Source organism: Cupressus sempervirens, chromosome 11 (assembly GCF_028749045.1).
Source record: "Cupressus sempervirens isolate cs-2001-9-10 chromosome 11, ASM2874904v1, whole genome shotgun sequence".
NCBI lineage: Eukaryota > Viridiplantae > Streptophyta > Pinopsida > Cupressales > Cupressaceae > Cupressus > Cupressus sempervirens.
The window spans coordinates 628,776,261-628,787,863 of NC_143128.1; the positions used below are offsets into that span (position 1 = coordinate 628,776,261).

Genomic DNA, 11,603 nt, shown 5'->3' on the forward strand with positions numbered 1-11,603 from the left:
AAGGTCTCGAAGAGTTAGAGTAATCATCAAGTTCTGACCTAGGACATGTTCAATTCTTGCTCAAATGTTGTCATATAAGCATTCAAAGTTGCTGACAACTTTTGCAATTTTTTGACATCTATCAATTACAACCTTCCAAGTAGGTCCAACATGGTCTATTTATGATGCCTAGGTATGATTTATCCTTGAGAGAATAAATTCACATTTTTTTTACCATTTTTCCCTATTTGACAACTTTGGCAACAATTGACATCTTTTTTAACATCTCTTACATCTTTTTGGCCAAATGATAATGTAGCAACTACAACCCATGCCAAAAGGATGTAAAAACATCATAGAGGATAAGGTAGGTTCAAAACCACACCTTCCTAAAAAAATTTAGGGTATAAGACCCATAACCCCTAACAACCTAAACACAAGCAACACAAAGGAAGGAAAACCTAAACCACCTAGAGTGGATTGAACCTAGTCACTTCCACTTAGCAATAAAATTAACTATGAACTTCTAAGGTCAAAGCACATCTAACTAACTTGGCTAAGTTTAGCATAGGCCAAAATAATAAAAACCTAGGACTTGGATTAGGAGTTACCCTAGGTGCTCCTACACCATACTCCCCCCAAAAAAATGTTAATCCACCTTTGGATTAAGTAAGTTGGGATCTATGCCTAGCTTCTTGAAGTCCACTTCTTTAACCTAATTTTCCTATGCATCACCAATACCATGCTACTTTATAAGATGCTCCAAGTAGGTCTTGGTCCTAGTTTGTTTGTAAGCTCTTGAGTCAAGTACCTTATCTTCTCTTTTAGGTGGTGGAGGAGTTAACTTTATGTCTTCTACTACTTGAGTGACTTTCTAAAGCCACTTAAAAACATCTAGGATAAGACCTTTGTAGATCACTAGGTCTGCAACAATTAAACTGGGTGGTAGTCCAATGTCCTTAGGTAGTTCCACCTTGTAGGAATTGTTTCCATATTTGGAAAAGATTTTGCAAAGTCCTAATTTTCTCATCTAAAGTTTATGAGGGACTCCTTTCAGCAACCTTTCCTTGTTCAAAAGAACCATCACAAGATCTCAAACCTTGAATTTTACATCTCTCCTACCGTCATCCATTTTATGTTTGAGTTTCTTAGTATTCTCATTTAGGGTATTACTCACTCTTTCATGGATTTCCCTCATAGAATGAACAAAGTCCACTATTCTTCATCTCTCTCAGTTCAAACACCCCTCTAGAATATAACCTATAGACAATTTTAAAAGTACTCTTACTAGTGGACCCATTGATTGTATGATTATATGCATTCTTTGCTTGCCCAATGAGTTGATCCCAAACCTGTCCATATTCCTTTGCAAGATAGCTCATCAAGTTTCCAAAAATCTTGTTTACCACCTCAATTTGGCCATTGATCTAAGGGTGATATGCAGTGCCAAAAGATAGATTGGTGCCTAATATTTTGCATAAAGTTTTCCAAAAAGGGCCCATGTATTTGGTGTCCTTGTCTAAAACAATGCTCAAAGGAAAGCATCACATATCATCCTAAAAGGGATAAATTGTGTCATTTAACTACATCTATCCACCACAACATAAATGATATCAAATATTTTTTTGGTCCTTGGTAACACTACAACAAATTTTCTTCTTAAAAACTCCCATGATCTACTAGGAATCAATAGGGTTTGATAGAGACCTACATTGGAAGATGTGCCTTTTCCCTTTTGATATACCACACAACACCCCACTCAACTTATTATCTAATATCCCTATTTATTTTAGGCCAAAATTAGAATCTAGCAACTAGTTCTTGTGTATTATTGACTCCAAAGTGACCATTAAGTGATCCATTATGTTTTTCTTGAATTAAATTCTGCCTCATTGATCTCCTAGGAATACATACTTGACTCCATTTAAAAAAAAAGTCATTTTGTAGAGTGTAGTAAAAAAAATCACTATAAAAATTATTATTTTATTCCTTACATGCCTTGTAAATCTCTACAAAATCTTCATCATTAGTATACAGGTCTTTAAAGCTATTAATCCCAATCCTCTGCAGCTAAAGCTCTTCCTCTATTAGACGTTTCCTACTTAGTACATCAACCACCTTATTATGAACCCCTTTCCTATTCTTGATGTTAAAATTGTAGGCTTGTAGGTATTCAACTCATTTCATGTGCTTGCTACTGAGTTTATCTTAGGATTTGATGAAGGTAAGGACTTGATTATTAGAATAGATCACAAACTCTTTTGGAATCAAGTAATGCCTCAACTTCCTCAAAGCTTAGACTAGATAATACCTAGTTCATATGAAGATTACTTCTTATTTGCATCATTTAACTTCTACCTATGAAAAGCCATTGGCCTCCTTTCTTGGCTTAGGATAGCCCCAATTGCTACATTGCTAGCATCACACTCCATTGTGAGTAGCTTGTTAAAACTAAGTAGAATAAGTGGAGGCTAAGTAGCTACCCTCTTTTTTAGTCTCTCAAACCCACCATTTCCTTAACAAGTCTAATGAAACCTTGTCTTCATTCCACCTTTGATAGTGTCTAACATTGGAGCACAAATAAAACTAAAATGTTTGATGAACTTTATATAGTATTGGGCAAATCCATGAAGACTTCCCACCTTAGTTGCAGCTTTTGGAATAGGCCAATTTAGGATGGAATCCACCTTTCTAGGATCCATCTTGAGATTCCTTTGAGACAAAAAAAACTCTCAAGGTAGACCAGCTCCTGCTTCATGAATTCACACTTCTCCAAATTTATCATGAGATTTTCCTCATGCAATGAAAAGAATTCTCCAATGTTTGATATGTTCCTCTTTAGTTTTACAAAAAATAAAAATGTCATCTAAAAAGACAATAAAGAACTTACCAATGTAATCCTTCAATATCTTATTCATAAGCCTCATAAAGTTAAATGGGGCATTTGATAATCCAATGGCATTACAAGCCATTCATAGAAATATTCTGTGGTCTTGAACATTGGTTTCATTCATTCCCTTCCCTTAGATCCTAGTTTGGTGATAGCCACATTTAAATCTATCTTGGTAAAGTAGCTTGCTTCACTTAAAAAGTCCATTAGGTCTTCAATCCTAGGTATTTGGAACCTATACCTAATGCTAGTCCTATTTATGGATCTTGAATCAATACAAAGTCTCCATGTTCCCCCCTATTTAGGTTCTAAAATAGTAGGCACAATATAAGCACTTATACTAAATTCCTAATTAGGCCTTGTTGTAACAGTTTTTGGATTTTCTTGGCAATTTCTTCATTTTGTTGAGGGGTCATTTCATAGGTAGCTTTGTTAGGAAGGGTGACTCCTAGCATGAAGTCAATTTGATAGCTAATAGGTCTCTTGGGAGGTATGGTAGCAAGTTGTCCATCACTAGCAATATCCTTTTATTCTTGAAGCATTTCTTACACTTCTTTGGGTAGCTTTATTTTCTTTCCTGCCTTATTAACAAATTTTTATTTAGGCTTTAACACTAGGGAAAACCTATCCCTTCACCTTCCTCCAAGGTACTTATGAACCCTTTATCACCAACCATAAGAAAATTAGGATTTGGAGACTTGACATCTCCTTCTATTAAGGACTAGATCTTGAATGCCACACCATCATTTTGGAAGGAGTACGCATTCTTGTCTCCATAAAGCATTACCTTCCTATAAAATTTCCATGGTATACCGAATAGGAGATGGAATTCATCCATAGGTAGGATGTCATAGAACACCTTATCTTTATACCTTGCTATTGAGAAATCCAACCATGGTTTTTCAATCGCCAAAATAAGTTGCCGCCTATTTAACCATGTGACTTTATAGGGGTTGCTATGGGGAATCTTTATCAACTTTAGTTTATTAGCTTCCTTGTCTGGCACAATGTTATCTATGGAACCTAAGTTTATGACGAGCTTACCCACTTTTCCCATCATCTTGCACTTCACCCTAAATAGAGCTCTTCTTTGGCTTGGTTCTTCCTTTACGGGTTTCTTAATCAAGGTACTTCTTATCATTAGATTTTCCCCTTTTCTTGATTCTAAGGATAGTTTAGATGTTTTACTATTGTTATTGGACTCTTGTTTCCCATAATTGATTCTTTTAAATTTATAGCTATGGTATCCCATCCGGTTGCAATTATAGCACTTCATGCTTGCAAAGTAGGATCATTTATCTTCGTTGTTACTTACTCCTCTCCCATTATAGTTATAGATTCTTCCTTTGCTATAAATACCTCTATTTTAGTTCCCTTCCTGTTGCTCTATAGACTTGGTTTCATCATGTGTTCTTGAATCTGAGCCTCTACCACAATAACTTCTTTAATGTCTACCATCTTTTCCTCTACTTCTGCCTCTGAAGTTGGAGTCTAATTTCTTCCTATTCTTTTCTTCCATCTATAGAGCCAAATGGAAACATTTATAGGCTGTTGTTGGTGTCCACAAATTGATCTCTTCTTGTATGTTCCACTTCAAACCACATAGATACCTAGACACTTATAGAGGATCCTCTTCTTAGGGTCAAAATATCAAACATAATTTTTGTAACTCCTCAATGTAGGTTGCTACATTCATTTCTTTCTTCTATAAGCTTTACATTTTTTTGTGCAATTGGATCTCATAGTCTTTAGGTAGATATTTCTCCTTCACCTTGGTCATCATGACTTTCAAATTTACAATGGGTTTGTTACCCATTTTCCCCCTCTCTTCTTAGAAATACTTCCACTAGGTTAGGGTTGATCCTCTTAGCCTAGACTTCACTACCTTAACCTTTTGTACTTTAGTCACACCTTCACACTCAAAATGATTTTCCATTCCCTCAATCCATTTCATCACAAATTTAGTGTCCATCTTTGCACTAAACAAGGGAGTCCCTTCTAGGGATTTCTCACCCAATGCCTTAATGAATTTTAGGAATTCTTATTTATTTAATGAAGGGTTTGGTTTAGGAAGGAGATCTTCCTCTTCAATCTTCTCCTTACCCTTACCACTACCCTCTCAGTCTTTCTTCTTGGCTGCTTCAACAACTTCTTCCAATCTTGTTTCCATTTCCTCTAGGGTTTCTTCAAGGATCCTATTTCTCTCCTTTTTTTCACACACTTATTTGGCCAATTATGTTTTGGTCATAATTTTTGAACATTTCCCCTACTTATTCCTCATCCTATAACATCTATCCACAAGCCAAATCACAATCTTCTCTGATAACAATCTAATGTAAGTTGGATTCCTTACTAGTCCTTTCCTTCTCCAAGGACTCACTAGGATATCTTCTAGCCTATTAGGGTTCTCGTTTTTCATCCTACACCCAAAAGGATGTGTATCCTATCCTCCCACACTTCACCATCTAGCTACACCAATGAAGTTACAACTTCCACTCATCCTAAGGACATTCCCACATATCCGTCAAGATCACAACTATACCAAAAATGGACCTTATGCCTTCAACATGGAGTAAGGACTGTAAGTTGGTGGTCTTTATCCTTGTCAAAACCTTTTTTAACTCAAAATCAATAGGTCTTCAGATTGATTCCCTCAAAATTGACAAAACTATCCTAATTAGACCCAACAGAATTAGGCCTCAAAAACTAGTTTTTGGGCCACAACTTCAAACTTCTCTTAACAAGGTGTCAAACTAATCTCCATTTTGGATAAAATTTTTCCATTCATACAAGATTTTGTGGGTCTCATATCCTCAACCTATCTATACACTTTGTTTCTATATAGGTGCCTGAAAATAAGGGTTTTGAGTCTTTCTTATTAGCATGAACAAGAGTTTCATAAATACCCTAGAAAATCTTGTCATGGGAATTTCTTCTCTCACATATGACTTCCTTAGACATCTCTCCTCCTTCTTCATCTCTAGATTGAATTATCTAATATACTCAATCTAGCAAACCCCACTCACTAGCACAATGAGCACCTAGCAATGCATGAAAGGCTCACCTAGGGCATGACTTTATAAAATAGATGCCATGTTATTTTAGGCCTCTCATTTTTTATGTAAATTTTACAAAGGCTCTACTTACATATCCCCAAAAAAGTATTATGATTCCATACTAAGGATTCATGGGGGAGCCATTTTCCCAAAAACTGTCAAAGCAAAAAACAACATACAACCTATATACAAGAAATTTTCTAACTATGTACAAATGGAATTTAATGAACATGAATTATAAGAAAAAAATTACTATAAAAATATGAAAAACAAGAAGAAAACACCAAAATGAGCCTTTCAATCCATTGATCCATACATGCAATGATCAAAATTGTCAACTTTTGAATCTAGATTTAGTGAATCCACTTATAAAAAAAATTCTTATTAAAACTTCTAGTGGTTGGAATGGGTTCATTTCTTGGGTTTATAAGATTACCAAGAGGTTTTAGATACTTAGAGTAACCATCAACCTCAGATCCATGATATGTTCAATTCTTGCTCAAATTTTTTCATGCAACATCATAATGTTGCTGACAACTTTTGCATTCTTTTGCAATTTTTGGACATCTATCACTAGGAATGTTCCAATTAGTTCCATCATGGTCCATTTATGATGCGTAGGAGTATTTATCCTTCAGAGCATCAATTTACATGTTTTTACCATTTTTCCCCATTTGACAACTTCAGAAACAATTGACATCTCTTTTTACATCTTTCTCAACTTTTTGTGCAAATGATGATGGAGGACCTCTAGCCCTACCAAAAAGATGCAAAAACATCACACAAGACTATTGGAAATATAAGGTAGATAGAGTTATTAAGAAGGGAGGGCTGAATTAGTGACCAATAAAACCTTATCTAACTTCAATTAATCCTTCATATAATATATTGATCTAATTGCATGCATGAAAGAATGAAAGAAAATAAACATTCATTGTAATTTGACACAAGATATGGTAACCTGAAAACCTAACAATTAGAAAGTAAAACTGGGGTGGGGATGATACCCATAAGCTTTAGTACTGTAGTATAAAGTTGGATTGTTGAGGCTTACAATTCATCACTTCTGATGATCTACCCTATTAGGAGCAATAAGGACTATGAGGTCCACCTTGTCAAAGGATTTACAAAATATACAATGAAGTATGCACTTAGCTAAGAGATTTATCAAAGACTGTTAAGTCTACCTTGTTAAAGTATTTGATTGATACACCTATTAGGATGAACCAGTGGCTAATCTTTGTTTTGCAACTTTGATTTGTTGGTTGAGTTTTGTTGAATTGTAATGATCACCTTGCTATATATATAAATCTTTTTTGTCCCATATACTACTTGTAGCCTTCCTTAATTTGCACTTCTACTCATCACATAATCTTCACATCTCTACATTTTTCATAATTGGATATATTAAAATGTATTACATATATACCAATCCAAATCATAGCTTATTGGTTTCGGCTACAAAACCAATTTCAACATAATGCACAAAGTCAGCCCAACTGCTATAACTTGGGCTTTGAAAACAAGCTCAATGATGTTATGATACTCAACTACCATTTTCAACACTTGGCATCATCTGACACTCGGTTCACAAAGAGGCTCAATTCATACTCATCACTTTAAAGTAGCTTAAACTCGGTCAGCACTGTATGACTCAGTGAACACCATGAAACTCAACATAAATTGAATCACTTAGTTGACACTCCATCGCTTAGTCAACACTGGATTCACATCGCTAAAACTACAAGCTTGTTAAGCACTAGATTGCATAGTTAACATTGTGTAACTTGGTTAACACTGTGGAGCCTGGTTAACAAAGTTTCCATTGAAAAACTTGGTAAACACTGCTACACTTGGTATGAACTTTACATAGATTCTAATGCTTAGTAGAAACATAACCAATTGACTATGTGTGAGTTACTAATAGACAAATTGATCTTAATGTCAACAAGGAGAAGATAAGTTCAAAACAATACCTTCCTCAAACGTTTTAGGGTATAAGACCAATCACCTTTAACAAAATTAAGCAAGCAAAACCAAACCGCATAAAGTGGATTGAACCTAGTCAACTCCACCTAGGAACAAACCTAACCATGACCTTCTAAGGTCCAAATAGATCTAACTAATTTTGATAAGGTCAATAGAAGCCAAAATAAAAAACCTAAAACTAGGATTAGGAGTTAGCCTAGGTGCTCGTACACTATCAATTTTTTGCCTTCCCAATTCTATTTTTTCCTCTAATTTTTGGTTCTAAGATTTAGAACCATACTATGTTCAATGTAATAGTAATTAATCAACAACAAAATCTATACTCACATTTCCTATTTAAACATTATTACTACTACTATAGCACAAATGGGTCTCTCTTAGGCCTTAAAAACCATAATAGTTAAGTTTTAAGTGAATTTAAAATATTGGAACTAATCCTTTCAGCTTATTTTCTATAAAAGGAATTTTATTTAGAGAAACTTTTTCTCTACTTTTATAATTTCTATTCATGATTAATGATATATCATTATTTCTTAATGCAAATTATATTCTACTTTTATGCTCTAAATTCAGTTTCTTAAAATAATAAATTTCATAGAAGAATTCACCTATGCCTAGGTTAAAGGGAACCTCTTTCATAATCCCAAACCAATCCTATAAGATACTACATACATATAATACCTCTTCTTTCCTTATGTTATGCAGAGACTCTACATGTGTGCAACCCTTGTTTGTACTTGGGATCGATTTGAGAGCAATTATTTTAGCAAGATGATTTATTATATACATTCTTATCATTTAGAAGTGATACATCTACCAATGTAGATGTTTCCAATAATAAGTTTAAGATTTAAAACCATCAAATATCTAGTTTATGTCACTATTGATGAAATAATTGCACATTATTTAGTACAAGCACCAATTTTAGTAGAGTTGTACTTAAAGTCAACATGGTGAACATGATGTTATTTTAGAGAAAAGTTCTGAGTGTGCCGTAGGTGAGTTTGACAAAATCACATTCCTTAGTTAAATGAGGAAATAGTACATGCACTTGCTGCATCCTCAATGCGTGGTTCTTAAATGAGGGAGATAATTATTCATCGATATAATATAGTGTCCTAAATTTGACATTCAAAGATGTTTATCCTCTAATAGAAGCAAAACCGTGAACTAAAATTGTAGGGCTAAAAGGTGGTCAAATCTATTTATTATTTCAACTTATGTAATCATATTACCAAATCATATTGAATTAATGTTATTAAATTATTATGTAATAGTTTGCTAGTGCTAAGGCTAATGAATGGTTCCTGCCAAGTCTGGCCATTATTGAATTATAAGGAAAATGGTCTACAATTTACAACATGTTCTATTGATGAGAATCCAACTGAGGCTCAAATTACCCGAAAATACGAATCCCTCTAAATCTTTCTCATCATTAGCTGAAATTGAAACGACAGTGCCATCAGAATTACAAGGAAGATCTATTACCAATGGAAATACTGTGGATGACCCACAATCTATGATATCATCTTCAGCTGGAATTTTCATGACAACTTTGGAGTAAACAGATTCATTGTTGTAATGAATGTCTACAACACAGACAAAATCGGATCGAGAAACTTCGTCATTTTCCTCAAAAAGATTGAAAATTTCTTGACAATCTTCTTGGGAAATATCGATGAGGGGAAAGCAATCTGCATAGAACTTGTTGAACCCACCCAAGGAATAAATCAATTGTTTAAGCTCATCGTTTCTTGTTGAAGGCCAAAGTGAAGAACAAGTATCCTCCCATAGGCCTTGTTCCTTGTTGCAATAGTGGTGCTGTCCACTCTCTTTAAGATTTCTCGAGCAATATCACTGCAAAGAGACATTCCTCTTACACTCAATATCCACTGCAAGTCAAATTTTTATGCCTGATTAGCTCTCTATAAATATAACATCTTTAATGAATACGGCGACGTGTGCATTACATCACTTGAGGAGAATCGTTTTGTCCATAGAGATCAGATTAATGTTTCACGGCGTGAACAGACAGTCGTCTTAAGAATTACGAGATCAGATTCCTTACGCAATATCTAACAGGGGCCAAAATGTATTCGACCGACAATCTTAGTATTCCCCACCGTGCATCTCTATCGTTCTGATATCATGAATGGGTTCAAGTTTTTGTCTATTTTAAAACTTAAGTTTTTTATTGTCAAAATTTAGAATTTGGACATTCGAACTTAGAATATCGCAGGTAAGTAAAAATAATGAAATATAGTTTTAGTTTACAAATTGAAATAATTCGAATAATATGGGTTGGGGCTAGTTTCATTGACACGAGCTTCATCTAATCTATCGTTACCAGTTGTATTAAAAAATTTGCTTCACATCAAACTATCACCCTTTTTTTTCTTCCTTTTCTCTTAAATTCTATTGATTAATATCAGATCACTTTATTTTTAGATTCAGGTACCGAACTGAATAATAATTAAAGAAGAGACAAGCGAAAACAATATCAGCGATAACGATTAGTGCGGAGTCGTCGTTGACTTGATAAATTGCTTAAATTTATAATCAAACAAATTTAAAAACTGTGTGGTGGTCTGTGCAATTAAAAAGATGTTTTTGTTTTTTGAAGTGGGCTCCTTCGAAACGTCATTTTCTAGAACCGTAATGAAGACGAGATAAGATCACTAGACTTTTTATTATTTGCAAGGAATTGCCACTTAAAAAATGTAATTAAGCTGGGCCAGGCGTAACAGGTTAGGTTAAGATGATAGCGAGTCAAGAAAAAAAATATCTTCAACAGGGAATTTTATACGCACACTTGAAGCATGATTTTACCCGAAATAAAAAGCAGAAACTTTGCATAAAATGGCAAAGGCATTTTTTAGTAAGTTATAAGATTTATTAGTGAAATTGACTTGTAAGATTTATTAGTGAAATTGACTTGTAAGATTTATTAGTGAAATTGACCAATTTGGCAAGTGTATAAATTGAGCCATGTTTTTTAGTTAGATGGCAAGGAGAGGGTTCTAGACGGGGGAAAAGTACAGCTTCAGGCCATTCAAGCATGTTAAATTCAACGATTTTTAGAACACGATCTGTGCTACATATTAAGAATTTGGTAGGATTATGTTTCTAGAAGTCAATGAATGTACAAAGGTCTAATATTATTTTGTAGCAAAGCAAGGTTTGTGTCTAAGTTGAATTGGGTTGCATTGTAGTTCAAGTCAAAAGAGGCATAATCAAGCTTTTAACTTAGTTGTATTATAATGTAACATGCTTATGTTTTCAAAATAGGAGTGAGCTATTTTAGGAGCATATTTTTGTAGGTTTGATAAATTTGATTGAAATAATAATATTTCTATAAGGCATACAACATGTACTTGTTAGTCCCTGCCTTAAGACAGGGAACTAATGTTTTCAGTTGGGGTTCATAATTAATTTTTATGACCACAGTAACTTTATTGCTGACGTTTCAAATTGATTTATTTTTAACTATTAATTCTTATTTTATGATTGGTTAACCCCCATTTTGCTAGGGGTGAAATTGATTTACCATCACAAGAAATTACCAAAAATTATATTCCAAAAACTTCCAGAATATTACAGCCTCACTAATTTTTTAGCAGGATAGATACCTAGCATGAACTCAGCGAGAGTTAGAGAAGGGACAATGCTTCTCTATATGTGATCCTTCA

General features: G+C 34.2%; 1 protein-coding gene across 1 annotated transcript in view; it reads right to left on the reverse strand.

The window, feature by feature from the left end:
- Nucleotides 1-10,786, reverse strand: part of LOC149531293 (phosphate metabolism protein 8-like) — an 87,797-nt gene extending 77,011 nt beyond the window's left edge. The window contains exons 1-2 of the mRNA XM_089808317.1: nucleotides 10,744-10,786; nucleotides 9,315-9,608 (exon numbers count right to left, since the gene is read on the reverse strand). Coding sequence (XP_089664443.1) covers nucleotides 9,315-9,608; nucleotides 10,744-10,786 — 337 coding nt within the window. The remainder of the gene's footprint in view (nucleotides 1-9,314; nucleotides 9,609-10,743) is intronic.
- Nucleotides 10,787-11,603: the final 817 nt, after the last annotated feature.